At 40.3% G+C, this 19,202-nt stretch overlaps 1 protein-coding gene across 1 annotated transcript in view; it reads right to left on the bottom strand.

The window, feature by feature from the left end:
* Positions 1–19,202, bottom strand: part of KIF24 (kinesin family member 24) — a 94,210-nt gene that overhangs the window by 20,434 nt on the left and 54,574 nt on the right. Inside the window, exons 7-9 of the mRNA XM_037851303.1 lie at positions 16,905–17,026; positions 16,017–16,122; positions 4,186–4,257 (exon numbers count right to left, since the gene is read on the bottom strand). Of these exons, the coding sequence (XP_037707231.1) occupies positions 4,186–4,257; positions 16,017–16,122; positions 16,905–17,026 (300 nt within the window). The remainder of the gene's footprint in view (positions 1–4,185; positions 4,258–16,016; positions 16,123–16,904; positions 17,027–19,202) is intronic.

Below are 19,202 nucleotides of genomic sequence, written 5' to 3' on the forward strand. Positions count from 1 at the left end.
ATACTGACTAACCCAAAGAATCGCTAATTCTGACTAGGAAGGAGCCATGACCTGTGTTACTATAGATTCTGCCTTAGGTCCTGTGGAACTGCTAGGCTAGCTGCACAAAGTAAAAACCTCATCTAGATGCTGGGCTGGCTTCATTCTGCAGAATATAAAAATCTTCTAGACGTTCCTCTACCTGTTCTGTCCTCTACAGGGCTCAGGACACTGTGCAGAATGGTACACAACTGTTTCTGTATCTGTTTGTGCCTAGGCAGACCTGTCCACGTCACTCTTCTCCATCCATTATAGAGGATGACGCAGTATCTAATGGTGATTTCCATTACTAAAGAAGCACATTTTCATGACAGAAAGACAGAAGGAAATACGTATTACATACCTATATATATATATAGTTCCATTAGCCAGAATTATCACAATTAACATGAATTATTTTTCTGCATAGGTTTTTTCTCATTGCACATTTTTTAAAATTATAAAACAACAAATGGTCACACCATATACAAAGGTATAAAGTGAAAACTTGAAGTTCCACCTTTATCCCCATTCCTACCCTTTAGATGTATCCAGTGTGAACTGTTATTTTACATCTTTCTAGATATAAATGTTTATGTATGGCTACATAAGTAATAGAAAAATATGTCTGAAAATCCACAAAGGCAATCATATCATTACATTATTCTATAGCTTCATTTTCAAAAAATTAAACATTTTATTTTGAAATTATTTCAAGCTTACCGGACAGTTGCAAAAATAATACAAAACCCATACAGACAACTCCAACATATCCCCCACCCAGATACACAGATTCACCAACTTTTAACATTTTGCCACATTTGTAGTATCATTCTGTCTATCCATCTATCTCCTAAATATTTGAGAGTAGACTGAAGAATATTCACTAATATAAGTACCTTAAAAACAGTTCAAGTTCAAGAAATTTAACATTAATACAAAGCTTACAGTCTACATTTCAACTTTTTCATATGTCCCAATACTGTCCTTTTGGGCATTTTTGCCTCAAATGTTAGATCCAATCCAGGATCATGTATTGCATTTAATTGTCATTATCTCTCTCTTTTTTTAAAAACGCAATTTTTAATTGAGATATAGTCACATAACAGACAATCGTCCAAAGTGTACAATTATTCACAGTATCATCACATGGTTGTACATTCATCACTACAGTCTTGAACATTTTCATTACTCCAAAAAATAAGAATAAAAATAAAAATAAAAGTAAAAAAGAACACCCAAAGCATCTAATAGTCTTTTACCCGCCCTGTGCCGGTTTGGATGTATTATGTCCCCCAAAACGTCATGTTCTTTGATGCAATCTTGTGGGTGCAGATGTATTAGTGTTGATTAGGTTCGAACCTATTGGTTCAGTGTTTCCATGGAGATGTGACTCAATCAACTATGGGCAAAACCTTTGATTGGGTAATTTCCATGGAGGTGTTACCTGAATGGGTGGGTATGGATTAAATCACTGGAGCCATATAAAAAGCTGACAAAGAAAAGGAACTTAGAGCTGCAGCTGAGAGACACATTTTGAAGACAACCATAGGAAGCTGACACTGACATTTCTGAAGAATGCCCTTTTGAGATGCAACTTGGGAACAAGCACATCAGCCATGTGCCTTCCCAGCTAAAAGAGGTTTTTGGACTCCATCGGCCATCCTTCAGTGAAGGTACCCTGCTGTTGATGCCTTACCTTGGACACTTTATGGCTTTAAGACTGTAACTTTGTAACCAAATAAACCCCCTTTATAAAAGCCAATTCTGGTATTTTGCATAATGGCAGCATTAGCAAACTGGAACATCCCCTATTATTCAATTACTTTTTGTCCCCCTTTTTTCTACTCATCTGTCCATACACTGGATAAAGGGAGTGTGAGCCACAAGGTTTTCACAATTGCACAGTTACACCAAATAAGCTATAGTTATATAATCATCTTTAAGCATCAAGGATACTGTGTTGCAGTCAACAATTTCAGGTATTTCCTTCCAGCTATTCTAATACACTAATAACTAAAAAGGGATATCTATATATTGCATAAGAATAATCTCCAGAATGACCTCTTGACTCCATTTGAGATCTCTTAGCCACTGAAACTTTATTTTGCTTTTCCTAGTGTGATCTGTAATTTTTTGTTGTCTAGGCATCCCGTTTTCTTGATTTCCCCAATCAGATTTTCCCAGACCAGATGGGCCCAGGTCTCAGGAACAGGGTGTAATCAGTATCAAGTTTCCAGTTCTATGCTGTGATCTCAGCCGTTCCACCCATTCCGGACTGGTGCACCATGCTGTCCAGTCACAGATGTCCCCTCTACCATCAGTTGTTCCAGACTATTTTCTAGTTGTTCCTGGCTATTTACTAGTTGCTCTCGGTGACTAACTAAATTCCACACCCCCCTATGCCGCCATCTTGCCCCATCTCTGTCATTATCTCTATCACATTTTTTAAATTGTGGGAACATATATACAACATAAGATTTCCTATCTCAATTACTCCCAAGCATACAATTCAGTGAGATAAAACACATTCACAACCTTGTGCTACCTTCACCCCCATCCATTACCAGAAATTTTGCATCACCCCAAACAGAAACCCTACACCCATCATGCATTAACTTTCCCTTTCCCCTCACCCTTGCTCCTGATTACCTGCACTTTACCTTCCGTCTCTATGAATTTGCATATTCTAGTTTTTTTCATTTAAGTGGAATCATACAATATCTGTCCCTTTGTGTCTGGCTTATTTCACTCAACTGATGTCTTCAAGGTTCATCCATGTAGTAGCATATATCAGAACTTCATCCCTTTTATGGCTGAATAAAATCTCGTTATATGTATATGCCATATTTTGATTATCCATTTATCTGTTGATGGACATTTGGGTTGCTTCCACTTTTTGGCTTTTTAATTTTAATGAAGTCAATTTTATCTGTTTTTTCTTTTGTTGCTTGTGCTTTTGGTGTAAAGTCTAAGAATCCATTGCCTAATACAAAGTCCTGAAGCTATTTCCCTACATGCTCCTCTAAGAGTTTTATAGTATTAGCTCTTATATTTAGGTTGTTGATCTATTTTGAGTAAATTTTTAAATATGATGTGAGATAGGGGTCCAGTTTCATTCTTTTGCATGTGGCTAACCAGTTTCCCCACCATCGTTTGTTAAAGAGACTATTCTTTGCCCATTGAGTGGACTTGGCACCTCTACCAAAAATCAAATGGTTATAGATGTGTGGGTTTATTTCTGTATTCTCAATTCTAATTCCATTGGTCTATATGTCCCTCCTTGTGCCAGGACCATGCTGTTTTAATTACTAAAGCTTTGTATTAACTTTTGAAATTGGGAAGTGTGAGTCCACCAACTTTGTTCTTTTTAAAGATATTTTTGGCTCTTCAAGGTCCAGTGCTGTTCTGTATGATTTGATGATTAGCTTTCTCATTTCTGTGGGAAAGGTCAGCATGGGCATCATACAATTTCCCAACCATTTTTAAGGTACATTTTTCTTGATTCAGCACTTGACTTGTTACTGCAACCCTTTAACTGTTATCAGAGCTTTGAGAAAGATGGTTCTATAAGTTCTTGCTTATTGCTTACAACTTCTGTGGGGATGGGATGGTGGGATAGAGCCCTGGAGTTTCTCAGTCTGCTACCTTGATCACATCCCTATAGCTTACTTTTTCACATAACAGTAGATCTTGGCCATTTTTTCCATCAGCACACGTAGATCAGTCTAACTCACTGTTTTTAACTGCAGCCATTAATGTTTGTCCCAAAACACTGGTTTAAGTCTTACAGCCAAGAAAGTAACAAGGACAGCTACACCATTCTCTTCAAAGGTTCAGAGATTCCACTAAACTGTCAACGTTTTTTACATCAGATATACATGAAAAGCTGCTGGATGATGACCAAAATAGGGTTGCTGCTTATTCTTCTGCCACCGAGGATGCTGCCCACCATCAGAGACTCCATGTATCTCTGCCTGAGTATGCCCCTCTCTCCTACTAGACCTAGAGTTCCTGGAAGGAGTATGACTCTTTCTGGTCTCTTTACCCCACTATGCCTAGCATCAGGTCTTACTGGCAGTGAATGCTCTGTTGAATGAACAAATGAATGGAAAAATGAATAAATGAATTGACCAGAACAAACTCAAAGCTCACATTTAACTTTACCTGAGTTAATTTGCTTTGCCTGAAAGGAGTGTGGGTGTGTTCCTGATCCAGTGCTCGGATACATTCCTTCAGCTGCAAAGTGCGAGAAAAACAAGCAAATCAGATGTTGGAATGGAAAGAGGGAGTGAGAAATTAGATGCTACAACCATACAAAGATTATTTTTCTAATTAAGTGGTTTCTTAAAAAAATCACACTCAGGCCAATCCCCTGAGTCAAAGTGTCCTGGTTAATATCCTGTTCCCCAACTAAAATCAAGCTAGAATGGGAAACACTACCCTGCACTGCCTAACTTAAGGCGCCCCATAGTGGTTTTGATCCCAGGATTAGCTCCAAGTTGATGAAGAGACTCACCCTCAGGTCCCAGAGTTCTAGCTTTGGGGTGGGAAGATAGGAAATAGTGCTTGTTTGTCAGCTACCTTTCTGTCCTCTTCTCACACTCTTCCCAACTACGGATATACTTAAGTGGAGAAACTATCCATATTCACTCTGCCCCTCCCCACCCCCACCCCACACCTGTAGGCTTAATGGGCAGGAGCAATTCTAGAAAGTCAGAGCTAGGAGGGACCTGAAAAATCACCTAGAATCTGGGCCACCAGAGGCCCAGATATGTAGACCTCCAGGGGCACATGCCCATCAAAAACAGCAGGAAGAGCAGAAGAGGAAGAGGAAGAGGAAGCGGGGTGGGGTGGCGGGCAGACTGACGGGAAGGGAGACTTTCTCTTACTTCTTCTTGGGCTGAGTCACGCACCTAGCCCAAAAGGCAGTAAACACAAAGTAATGGAGAGACGAGGAGGAAGGAATCCCTTGGAAGGGCCAGTGCTGGGTTCACCAAGATAGGCAATTAACCTTGAGAGTGGTGGCTGTTCCTAGTGGCAGCCATAGAGGCCTGCAGCTGGGACTCAAGGCATCTGCCCCTGCCCTGCATCCTAGAACAGAAGGTTCGAAGCTCGAAGAAGATACAGGATATAAGAAGGTATAAGGGAATTTCCTCCTTTATTACAAATCAATCCAGTATCCCCAAACTTTAGTACTGAGAAGATCTTCCAGAAGGGGTCAACACCTCACAAAGCACAGTTTCTGATCCTGCTCCAGAAGGCTTTTTCCCAGGCCTCTTTGTATGCCATAACCCACTGAAATAGACTAGGTCAAGTTCCAAAGGGCTGGTATGACCTCAAAGGTACTTCTTTCCAGGTTTCATAGTTGGTGTATTAGTTAGGATGCTCTAGTGAAACAGAATCAATAGGAGATATCTATAAACATGAGATTTTATGAAAATATCTCATGCAAATGTGGGGACGCACGAGTCCAAATTCCATAGGGCAGGATGCACGAATCCAAATTCTGAAGGGCAGGCAGCAAGGGGCAACTCTGATGAAGGTCTTCAATGAACTCCCCAGGAGAGGCTGGCTGAATGAAGCAGGAAAAGTTCTCTCTCTTCTCCCTTATGACTGCGTGGTATGTGAATATATCTCAATAAAATGAAGATTAAAAAAAAGAAAAGAAAAAGAAAACAAATCCACCTGACACCCCAAAAAAAAAAGTCTTCAACTAATTGGATTAAATCCAGCTGACAGAAGTCTCTCATTGAAGAAGATACGCCCTTTGTTGATGTAATCAGCTACAGATGCAATCAACTGACTGATGATTTAATAAACCAGCCTTCAGGTTTATTAAGGAGCCACAAATGTCCTTGCAGTAACAGTTAGGCCAGTGCTTGCCTGACCAGACACCTGGGCACCATCACCTAGCCAAGATGACACATGAACCTAACCATCACAGTCCACCCCTTGTCAACTTGGCAGCTATACACATGACCTTGAACCATACTTAATATCTAAATAAAACACAATAACAGACATGTTTCACCTAACTACTCAGCTGTCCTGCATACAATCAGAAACACACTAAATCTCTCAAGAATAGGGTGCAAGTCCTTGGGTAACATTCACTATTAAACTTGATATCCTATAACTTAACTACGAAATAAACAATACAACTTATGTCATATGGGGATAAGATAGGGAAGCAAACAAAGAAATTTGCTTTATGTACAAATACAAACATACTGGTAACAAAACAAGGAGGAAATATTCATGCCATCACAATCGTCATTTCTGTAACTGGTCACATGGTCGTAGCTCATATTTATCACTACCTTCTTCCACTACTCATTCCATGTTCCCTTTACCCCCAGCAAGCACTTCAGCTGGCCCTGTTTCTTTGCCTGATGGGGTGATCCAAACCTTCATTCCTGAAGTTTCTGGGCCATTGGTAGTCCTGCCTGGATTGGGTTGTTGCAGTTTTCCATGACTTTAATCACAGGGCATGGTAGTACTAAGAGATGCCCTAGGGGATCTCCTGTATTCCAGGAAAACTCTTCTTTACCTCCATTGTGTAGTTACCGTCCTATTTCACCTTGATAGTCAGGATCAATCACCCCAGCCAGTACAGTAATTCCCTTCCTTGCCTGTTGATGAGAGGCACGAGAAGCCCAAAACGGCCAGGTGGCAATCTTAACTTCTAGTTCAATGGAATTATTGTTGTGTCTAATGGTGGGAGCACTCCACCTTTTGAAACTAAGACTTGTAGACCAGCAAAGTTTAAGGTTGCAGGGACAGGAAGCAAAAATTTTCCTTGTGGAACACTAGGAGTGATAGTGAATGGTGCCACTCCCATTTCCACTCCTTGATTCCCAGACCCATGAATCCTGGCTATGGGAGAAACACCACCATAGAATGGACACTGATTCAGAGCATACACAGCCTCCTGGAGAACACTGCCCCAGCCCTGTAAGCTACTGCCACCTAACTGGCACTGTAATTGAGTCCTTAAAAGACAATTCCACTGTTCTATCAAAACAGCTGCCTCTGGATGATGGGGAGCATGGTAAGTCCATTCAGAGAATTCCATGAACATGTCTCCATTCCCTCACTTCATTTTCTGTGAAGTGGATTCCTTGATCAGAAGCAATGCTATGTGGAATACCATGAAGGTGGATAAGGCATTCCCTAAGTCCATGGATGGTAGTTTTGGGAAGCACTGCATGCAGGGAAGGCAAACCCATATCCAAAGTATGTGTCTATTCCAGTTAGAACAAATCGCTGTCCCTTCCATGATGGAAGTGGTCCAATGTAATCAACCTGCCATCACGTAGCAGGCTGATCACCTTGGGGAATGGTGCCATATCAGGGACTGAGTGTGGCTCTCTGTTGCTGGCAGATTGGGCAGTGGCTGTGGCCAGGTCAGATTGGTGTCTGGAAGTTCATGTTGCTGAGCCCATGCATAACCTCCATCCCTACCACCATGACCACTTTGTTCATGAGCCCATTGGGAAGTGACAGGAGTGGCCGGGGAAAGACAATGACTGGTATCCACAGAACAAGTCATCTTATCCACTTGATTATTAAAATCTTCTACTGAAGTCACCTGGTGAGCATTCACCTGGGACACAAATATCTTCATGTTTTTGCCCACTCTGAAAGGTCTATCCACATACCTCTTCCCCAGACTTCTTTGTCACCAATTTTCCAATCATGTTCCTTCCAAGTCCCTGACCATCCAGCCAAACCACTAGCAACAGCCACAAATCAGTATATCAATGCACCGCTGGCCAGTTCTCCTTCCAAGCAAAATGACCAGGTACACTGCTTGACATTCCGCCCACTGGGAGGATTTCCCCTCACCACTGTCCTTTAGGGACATCCCAGAAAGGGGCTGCAGTGCTGTAGCTGTCCACTTTTGGGTGGTACCTGCATATCATGCAAAACTATCTGTGAACTAGGCCCAAGTTTTCTCTTCCTCAGTCAACTGATTGTAAAGAACTCCCCAAGAGGCCACAGATTTGGGCTGGGAAAGAGAAGGTAATGTGGCAGGAGTGGGGGCATGGGCAATTGGGCCACGTCCTCACGTAACTTACTTATGCCTTCAGGACCTACTAGAGCCCCATTTCGTATATAACATTTTCATTTTACAATGGAGTGCTGCTATGCATGTCCAATTTTATGGCTTGGTGGGTCAGATAACACCCAGCTCATGATAGGCAAGTTAGGTCTCATGGTAACTTGGTGGTCCATGGTAAAGCATTCTGTTTCTACTAAGGCCCAATAGCAGGCCAAAAGCTGTTTCTCAAAAGGAAAGTAGTTATCTGCAGAGGATGGTAAAGCTTTACTCCAAAATCCTAAGGGCCTGTGTTGCGATTCTCCTGTAGGAGCCTGCCAAAGGCTCCAAACTGCATCTCTATTTGCCACTGACACTTCCATCACCATTGGATCAGCTGGATCGTATGGTCCAAGTGGCAGAGCAGCTTGCACAGCAGCCTGGACCTGTGGCAGAACCTCATCTTGTTCCAGTCTCCACTCAAAACTAGAAGCTTTCCTGGTCCTCAGGAAATGGGCCACAATAGCACACCCAAATAAGGAATCTGTTGTGTTCAAAATCCAAAAAGGCCAACCAGGCATTGTGCCTCCTTTTTGGTTGTAGGAGGGGCCAGATGCAACAGCTTATCCTTCACCTCAGAAGGGGTATCTTGACATGCCCCATACCACCGGACACCTAGAAACTTTACTGACGTGGAAGGCCCCTGTATTTTTGTTTGATTTATCTCCCATCCTCTGCCATGCAAATACCTTACCAACAAATCTAGAGTAGTTGCTACTTCTTGCTCACTAGGACCAATCAACATGATATCATCAATATAATGGATGTCTTGTGGGAGGGAGAAACGATCAAGATGCCTGCGGACAATATTATGACATAGGGCTGGAGAGTTGATACACCCCTGAGGTAGCACAATGTATACTGCTGGCCTGGCCAACTGAATGCAAACTGTTTCTGGTGGTCCTTACTAACAACTATTGAGAACAAAGCATTTGCCAGTTCAATAGCTGCATACCAGGTACCAGGGGATGTGCTGATTTGCTCAACAATGAAACCACATCTGGAACAGCAGCTGCAATTGGAGTCATCACCTGGTTAAGCTTACGATAATCCACTGTTATCCTCCAAAACCCATCTGTTTTCTGCACAGGCCAAATAGGGGAGGTGAATGGGGATGTGGTGGGAATCACTACCCCTCGCAATGATCTCTGCAATCCCTCTAGGAATCTGGTATTGCTTCTGATTTACTATTTTGCTAGGCAGGGGCAGGTCTAGTGGCCTTCCTTACCACAACAGTCCTCACTCCACAACTCAGGGAACCAATGTGGGGATTCTGCCAGTTGCTGAGTATGTCAATTCCAATTATGCATTCCAGAACTGGGAAAATAACCACCGAGTAGGTTCACGGAACAGCTGGACCCATTGTGAGATGGACCTGAGCTAAAACTCCCTCGATCACCAGACCTCCATAAGCCCCTACTCTGACTGGTGGACCAGAGTGATGTTTTGCGTCTCCTGGAAATAATGTCACTTCTGAGCCAATGTCTAATAATCCCCGAAATGTGTGATCATTTCCTTTTCCCCAATGCACAGTTACCCTGTAAAAGGCTACAGGTCCCCTGGGGAAGGCTGAGAGGAAGATTAACAGTATAAATTTTGGGCAATGTAACAGGGTCTTTCCTCAAGGGTACCCAGCCTTCCCCTCATTCAAGGGGCTCTAGGTCTGTAAACTGTCTCAAGTCTGGGAACTGATTAAGGGGCTGTGACTCTTTGTTTTTGTAATTCAAGTTAGACTTTTGTTCACTTGGCCTAGAATTCTTCTGCTTACACAGCTCAAACAAGAATTTAGTAGACTGCCCATCTATTTCACTTCTAGGTACTCCATGGTCTACTAGCCAAAGCCATAAGTCTCTGCGAATCAGATTATTTTGACTGCTGCTTTGAGTCTGCTATCCATTATGGAAGCCATGCCTATTTTGTCTTTGGTGATTAACTGTTGCCGTGAGGCTTCTGCCAACTCAGGATCTGATTATCCCCATTGTGTTTAAGGATTCCAGCTCAGTGACAGCAGTTCCCACAGTAATATCTGACCTACAGAGAAGGGTGTCCACAGAGCTCTTCTGGGATGACGGAGCTAGTCTCACAAATTTATTCTTCACAGCCCTGGTAAAAGTTGTGTCCTCTGGACATTCCAGGGGTGCGTGAGCAGGTCTTCCATGATAAATCCACTCTAACATTCCAATCTCTCTAAGCCTTTGGATTCCCTCCTCTAAGTCATCACAGGGCAGTTCATTACCTCAGGTAATATCGGCCACTTTTTGATCCATGTTTCAGCCAACCACCCAAACAAAGTGTTAACACCCTTTCTAACCCCTTCAGCTACAACACTGAATCCAGGATCTCTGCTTAGTGGGCCCTATCAATAAATTCAGCCTGATCCAACTTTATATTCCTTCCACCATTATCCCATACTCTTTATATCCATTCCCACACATATTCCCCTGATTTCTGTCTGTTTAAATTGGAAAACTCAAGCAGTTCTTTTGGAGTATATTGTACTTCCTCATGGGTCACACTTTGTACCTCACCTTTTGGAGCCTGTTGGGACTTTAGTCTAGTGATAGGTCTTGAAGAAAAGAGTGGTGGTGGGGGTGGGTCATGAAAAGAATTAGAAGTATCCTTCAAGCCAATTACTTCAGGACATTCCAATGCAGTTTCATCTGGTGAAACAGGATTACTCTCTCCAGACAGAAGAGTGAGGGCTGCTTCCTCAGAGGAGATGATTACAGGTTTAGCAGGCACTGAAGGGTTAATTTCTTTAGGTGGAGGATGATGGCAGGGTCCTCAGGGCAGACTGGAGGTGGGGGAGTGTTTCCTTAGGGTAGACCATTACAGGTATATCTAGCAAAAACTGAGCAGAATCCAGAGTTCCAATGTCTTCACTACCATTATTATCATCCCATATCATTAGGGGAAGCTGAGTGAAGGGTATACAGAAATGCTGTTTACTATTTTTGCAACTTTTTTATAAGTCTAAAATTATTCAAAATTAACAATAATAATAATAATGATAGATGCTGATTTCCTCTTCTACATCTTTCATTCTCCAAATTCATCCATCCTGAGGCCTAGGAAGAATGTGCCTAGTTTGATACTTCAGCTCTGATCAAAAGGATTTAAGTCAAGTGGAGGGACTCAAGGAAGCACCAGGGATCTGTAAAAAGAATGTGGAAGATGCCTACATATGCCATAGAGTGATTTCCAGGACATTGGTAAGAGAAAAAATATGCTACTTTTCTGTCTGAGAAAAGGTATGAATATCTATCTATCTATCTATCTATCTATCTATCTATCTATATATATAGGTAGAAAAATGGTTACTTAAGGGGAGAGAGGTAGGAAAGTTAAGGGAATAGGGAAAGAAACTAGACTTCTCCGAATGTAACTTGTTCAATGATTTTTACTTTGGAACCATGTAAATATTTAAATAATTATAAAACAAAATTAAATCAAAATAAAGAAAATAATTCTTAAAAACGAAAACTAAAATCAAACAAATGAACCTAACTGAATATGAAATTGGTAGGCTTAACCAACAGAAGAATTCATTCAAGTAACTTTGCAACACAGTATTATTGCTATACATCCCTAATGGAAAGGCGAAAAGAAAATTGCGAAGAAATCTTATACTGAATTCAGTAATCATCTTATGAATAACATTAGCATTATTTTGAAATGCATATATATTAGAGCAAATAAATTGTATTAATGTCGTTAGTACTACAGTTTCTAGACTAAGAGAAAAGGGAGACAAATATAAATTCAAAGACATTAAGTAAAATCCCTATAATCTGAAATTTGAGTTAGATTTATTCATGCAAATCTCTGATATATTTTTCTCTTTCAAAAACAAGAAACAAAAACCACATATTTCCTGGCTCTGTCCATTGAAAAGGCCTAGAAGCAAGAACTATCCCAGTAGCAGTTATTTCAACAAATATATTAATTAAAAAAAAAAAAAAAAAAGGGAAGAAGAAATGATACAGAATAAAAGAGATATACCAACCAAAAGCAATTTGGGAATGTGGTAGATTGAATCACATCCCCCACAAAGACATGTTCAAGTCCTATCTCCCCTGGTTCTGTGGGTGTGAACTCATTTGCAGACGGCATCTTTGAGGAGCCTATTAAGATGAGGCCAAATTGAATCAGGGTGGGCCTTAACTCTATATGACTGGAGTCCTTATGAGCAAAGGAAATTTGGAAACAGAAGTAGAAGAAATAGGAGGAGAAAAAGGAAACACATCCTCATGTGATGGAGGCAGAGAATGATTGCCAGGAAGCCACCAATGGAACGCTATAGACCTTTATTTTGGACTTCTAGGCTCCAAAACAGTGAGACAATAAATTCCTGTTGTTTAAGCCAACCAGTCTGTGAATTTTGTTACAGAAACCCTGGCAAACTCTTGTTTACAGCTTGATTTGAACAAACCAACTGTGCAAAGATATTTCTAGGCCTTGCCTCGATTAAGATAGCAGAGCAAGATGCTTCCAGGCTCCCACCCCCCACAGAAGCTTGGAAGAACCAGCAAGAACCAGCAAAAACATCTTCCTCAAAGCTCCACAAAACAGTTAAAGGACAGGGCAATAATAGGGCAAATCAAGAAAAAGGTTATTTAAATTGGTAGGATCTCTTGGTGCCCTTGCTGCCCCCCCCCCCCACCTGCTCAGCAAGGTGCTGGGCCAGGCTCCCAGTGGAGATCCCTGGTTTAGGTCTGGAGGGAGCAGAGTAACCTTTGTGCACATAGTGGGAGCATCTATGTCTGGTCCAATGTATCTGGTGCTGGCCTGAGAGACTCACCATCCCAGAACTTCCCCTGTATGTAGAAGGCAGCTCACTGAGCTCTCCTCCAGATCACTAGGGGAGAGCAGTCAAGTCATGTTGCCTGGCACAAGGGATTGCTGGCTGTAGGACATAGAGTGAAGCACCCAGAACTGTGAGGAAATTGTTGCCTAGGGAAGAGGAGATATCTGGAATCGTGCAAATGAGGGAAATCCTAAGGTCATACAGACACACCCAAGAGAAGACACATGCACGGAAAGAATCCGGGAATTTCCTATGCTTTGGCCTGGAACTATTGTCTAACCTCACTAAAAGGAGAGCATTTGCACATGTCAGTCAATCCGCAAAGACTGGGAAAGATGTTTCCTTTTTTTTCTTCTCTTTTCTTTTCTTTTCCATGACAGTCAAGGAAAGATCTATCAGAACACTAGCTGGGTACAAGGTTAAAGAACAGATGCCTCAGAGTCTAAAATTCCAGCAATAACACATTATAATAGCAAAATGTCTAGGTTTCAAGAAGAGATTAAAAACATTTAAAGAAACAGGAACAATGGCCCCAGCAAAGGAGAGGATTAAAACATTAGAAACTGTCAATGAGGAGGACCAGATATGGGACATACCAGCCAAAGATTTTTTTTTTTAATGGTCCAAAATATGATCAAACAGCTAAAGGAAAACATGGAAAAACAGTTAAAGGAAGTCAGAAAAACAACAGATGAACACAAAGAGAATATCAATAGAGAGCTTGAAATTATGAAAAGGAAACAAAAGAGCTGAAGACCACAGTAACAGAAATTAAAAGTTTCCTCGAGGGGTTCAACAGCAGACTGGAACTAGCAGAAGAAAGAATCAGTGAACTTGAAGATAAGACAATTGAAATCATCCAGTCAGAGAAGCAGAAAGAAGAAAGAATGAAGAAAAATGGACAGAGCCTGAGGAACCTGTGGAACATTATCAAGTATACAAAAATATGCATTTTGGAAGCCCCAGAAGGAGAAGATATCGAAAAGAGGCAACAAGAATTTTCAAAGAAATAGTGGCTGACAATTTCCCAAATTTAATTAAAAACATGACTATACACATCCAAGATCATTAATGAACTCTAAACAGGATAAACTCAAATAGAATCGAACCACGATGTATTATAAAACTGTCGAATGCCAAAGATAAAGAGAAAATTCTGAACGCCAAAAGAGAGAAGCAACACATCATGTACAAGGTAGCTTCAATAAGATTAAGTACTGACATCTCATTGGAATCCATGGAGACAGGAAGGCAGTGGAAAGACATATTTAAAACTGCTGAATGCAAAAATTGCCATCCCAAAGTTCTATATCTGGAAAAAACGTCTTTCAGAAATGAGGGAGATAAACAAAGGCTGAGGGAGTTCATTTCCATTAGATTGGTCCTACAGGAGAGCCTAAGGAGAGTTCTGCAGGTTGAAAGGAAAGGACAATAGAAGCTGCATGAAGAAATAAAGATCTCCAGGGAGGGTAATGAAATGGATAAATATAAATGCCAGTACAATTGTATTTTGGTTTGTAACTCCACTTTTTACTTCCTACAGGATCTAGAAGGAAAATGGATAAATGTAACGATAAATCAATTGTTTTGGACTCATAATGTATAAATATGTAATTTGTGATAAGAACTGATAAGAACTGATTAAGGGTAGGAGGATAGAGAAGTATAGGAAAATAGTTTGTATATACTATTGAAGTTAAGTTGGTATCAAAGCAACCGAGATTGTTCTAAGTGTGGAATGTTAAATTTTAGCCCCATGTTTGCTACAAAGAATAGAGGAGAATATGAATACTCATAGTGACAGAAATTAGAAAACAGGTTGCCAGGGGGTGGGACAGGGAGAATGGGGAGTAATGCATAACAGATGTAGGATTTCTGTTTGGGGAGATGGGAAAGTTTTAGTAATGGAAAGCAGTGAGGGCACCGTGATATTGTAAATGTGATTAATCTTAAGGAATGGTATGGCTGGGGGGTGGTAGCGATGGGAAAGTTGATGTTGTATATGTGTTCCCACAATTAAAATTAAAAGATAGAACAACTAAAGGCAATACATGATCCTGGATAGGATCTAGCTAAGGAGGAAATAAAGCTCAAAGGGACATTATATTGGGACACTTGGGAAAAAATGGAAAATAGATGTAAGCTTTATATTAATTTTAAATTTCTTGAACTTGATAACTGCACTTAAGGTGGCTACATAAGTAAATATCCTCATTCTTAGGAAATGTACATGGCAGTATTACATTTCATGGAGCATGATGCATACAATCTACACTCAAGTGTTCGGAAAATGGATTGATAAATGGATAGATAGAAAGAATGATATGGCAAATGTGGCAAAATGTTAAAATTGGTCCATCTGGGTATGGGGGAGTATCCTGCAGTTCTCTGTATGGGGGTTGTAATATTTTTGTAACCATCCTGTAAGTTTGAAATTGTTCCAAAATTAAAAAGTTGTTAAAAAAAAATGAAAAGAAAAAATATTTATGGGACAACTAGACAAATTTTAATACTTAGTGGATATCAGATAACATTAAAGAACTATTTTTTAAAGTGTGATAATGATATTGTGATTATATATTTTTTTAAAATGAGTCCTTATCTTTAAAAATACATACTGAAATATTTGTGGAAGAAATTACATAATGACGAGGTTCTGCTTTAAATAATCCCACAAGGGGAAAGGAGGAGCTTATTAGATTATTCATATGTTGATAATTGTTGAGACTGGCTGACAGCTATATGGGGGATCATAATACTATTAGTTCAACTTTGGTATATTTGAAAATTAATTAAATTTTAAAACTTGGAGACAGTGAGAAACTTTTCCTAAGTTAACCATTCAACAACTTTAGCAATACTTCTGTGCCCCATTGGCAGGGGTTGACCAGAGGAGAGAAGGCGGGGGAGAAGGGGAAAGTTGCCTAGAGTTGGGCAGCCTCTATCTCCAACACTGGAATTCCATTATCAGCTAAGAGCATGCCTTTTGTCTTGCTGATTCCACCCCACCCTTGTCCCCTCTGGCTGCTGCATGTAAAAAAGGGCAAAATCTCTCAAGAAGGATTTCTAGGTTTTTTAACAACTTACAGCTAGAAGACTCTGGTTTATTTCTGCGCCTTCCATCTTTGTCTGTCTATCTGTATCCCTGGCATCTGCTGCTCTTTCACTGCCAGCCAAGTCAATAAAAGAGATCCTAGAGAAAAAGACACAGCAGGGATGACTTCTTTGGGGCTTCAGTTTATTTTTACATCAGTCAGCATTCTGTGACCTTAGGAAGAAAGTAACACTGGCCCATCCTCAGGAAAGGAAAGACATTCCTGTCAGAGTTCCAAAATTATCACGAGATTCTGATCTGTCAGCTGCTGCTGGCACTGTTCACTCAGACACTTCTGTTGCTTTTAATCATCTGTGAGAAACTATGCCTGAAATTAATAAAACACTTTCCATAAAGCTAAATGCCCACAATGCAAATCTCTAAGGTGACCACTTAGATAATTAAATAGAAACACTTTTGTGTGCTACAACAAGAAAAAAAAAATTCATTACTCAGAGGTGAGATAGGCTCATCCATCAGTGTGGCAGAGAGTTTGCTAAGATAGCACCAGTGAAGCAATGAATGTACCCAATTGTCTTATGGCTTCTTTCAAGAAAGATAGATTCATTTTCCTTTTTTGGGGCTGTAAGCTCTCTGAGATGCATTCCCTACTGTTTCTCTACTGATACTGAGTTCCAAGTTAGAAGCAATCAATGTCCCTTTTAATAAGTTAGTTTTGACCAACAATAGGTCATTACTTCATGGTTAATCAACTGATGGCACTTTAGTACAATGATTTATTTCAGGGCTAACAACTCAGCTCTGCATCCATGAAATGAAGAATTCTATGGTGGCAGAGTGTCCTGTCATTTATAATACATATTTCAAAGTCATATTAGGGAAAGGCAGACAATCCAATTCCCTGCATATTTCCAGCTCACCTGCCAAATGTCCTCTTGGCTGAATCTTTGATCTGAATTTGGATGATAGCATGGGAGCGGGAAGAGTCTGCATTAACTCCAGTGGCCCCAGTGCTGCGCTCCTTGCTGCCCCTTAAGATCACCTGAAAATAAAATCCATAGAATGACTTTCCCAAGCAGTAAACAAGGTTCTCTGGCTCCTAAGAGTTGGCTGAAAACAATAAAGACAAAACATATTACTTTATCAGTACATGGCAGGTTTATCCCTCTATGTGGAAAGTTGCCCAGATACCAAATCATACAGAGTAAGTACCCAATGGCAATGAAAACAATATGGAATACTAATCTTGGTGGAGAACATTTAATAACTCAAGAACTAATTTACTTCTTGATCTCATGTGCTCTTTTTAATATCTTTGATGGATTTAGCCTGACTAACATCCCCAGGGCATAACTCAGCTCCAAAGCAAGGTCCCATAATACCCATCTATCTTAACAACTAAAACAAAGGACAGAAATGTGTAGCACAGAATACTCTCATCCACTTGTTCTATAAAGATGCAGACATAAAGCAGGTCAGGCCTGCTGTGTAGGAATACACAGGTAATGAGTGATTACGATTGCCACGAGTCTGTGATTTCCAAATGGGAGCAAAGACTAACTGGGGTCCCTCTGGCTGCAAGGGAATAATGGGGTGAGGCCTCAAGATTGGTTTCCAGCCCCTGAAAACAGCCATATACAAACGAACATGCTGCCCTGATTTTGGACTGGGGAAGGAGTGTTGATTATGATTACTGAGAATCAAAAAGGTGAAGTACTTTAAAAACATTATCTGATAGAATCCTCACAACAGACTAACACGAAGTAAGTACAATTATTATCCCCCGTTTACACATAAGGAACAAACTCAGAGGTTGATTTGCTCAGATCACATAGTTGCATACCAGAGACAAAGTCCACATCCAATATGTCTGACTCCAAAGCCCATGTGATTTCTGTTACACTGTAGGGTACTTAAGATACCGTCATTTATTTTGCAGTCAATTAAAGGTAAGGAAGCTCTATCTCATTTTTTCTCAAGCTTTCAGAATTTTAATTTATATCATGGTAAACATAGCCAGTTTCCAAATTAGAGGTTAAAAGTTGACAAAGCTAAACTTTGACAATAGGTTACTATACGGTATCTCAAGCAGAGGCAAGTGGTTTTTTTTTTTTTTTTAATTTTATTTTGAAATAAATTCAAACTTGCAGGAACAGTTGCAAAAACAATACAAACCCCATACACAGAACTCCAACATACCCCGACCCCCCGACCCCAATACCCCAAGCCATCACCTTTAACATCCTGTCACACCACCATTTCTTTCTTTCTCTCCCTCCCTCCCTCCCTATTATCCATCATCTATTGCTCTGTCTTCTGAGCATATGAGAGCAAGTCCTACACATCCCTGAACAAACAATATAATTCACATATGCAATTCCCATGAACAACAACATTCTTTTATGCAATCCCATTAAGCGCAGCTAAGAAGTTCAAGAAATTCAACATTGATACAAAGCTTACATTCTATATTTCCTTTTTTTTTCTCTTCTGTCCCAACTGTGTCCCTTTGAGCCTCCTCTCCTCCGTCCTCAGATACCATCCAGGATCATCCTAGCATTTAATTGTCATTATCTATTTAGACTGTCTTTTTTTTTTTTTTTTCCAGTTGTGGAAACATATATGCAACCTAAATCTTCCCCTTTCAACCCCTCCCTAGCATTCCATTATTGGGATTAATCACATTTAGAATGTTGCAATGCTATCACCTTCCCACCATCCATCACTAGAAATTTCCCTTCACCCCAAACAGAAACCCTACACTCATTTCTTAACTCCCCATTGCCCCTTCCCCCACTTCTCATAACCCATACTCTACTTTTCATCTCTATGGTCATATTCTCTGATACTTTCTTTGTGTTTACCGTGGGGCTTAAATTCAACCTCTTAAATCTATAACAATCTTGTTTTTCTTTGATACCACCTTAACTTCAATAGGACACATAAACTATGTTCCTATACTCCTCCATTCCCCCACCTTTATGTAGTTATTGTCAAAACTTACATATTTTACATTGAGTCCCAAACCACTGATTTATCATTACAGTTTATGTATTTTAGATCCTGTAGGAAGTAAATAGTGGAGTTATAAATCAAAAATACAGTAATATTGGTATTTATATTTACCATGTGATCTTTACTGGAAATCTTTATTTCTTCATGTGGTTTCAGTGTCCCTTCCTTTCAGCCTGCTCAATTCCCTTTAGCATTTCTCATAA

Source organism: Choloepus didactylus, chromosome 10, assembly GCF_015220235.1.
Source record: "Choloepus didactylus isolate mChoDid1 chromosome 10, mChoDid1.pri, whole genome shotgun sequence".
NCBI classification, from domain to species: Eukaryota; Metazoa; Chordata; class Mammalia; order Pilosa; family Megalonychidae; genus Choloepus; species Choloepus didactylus.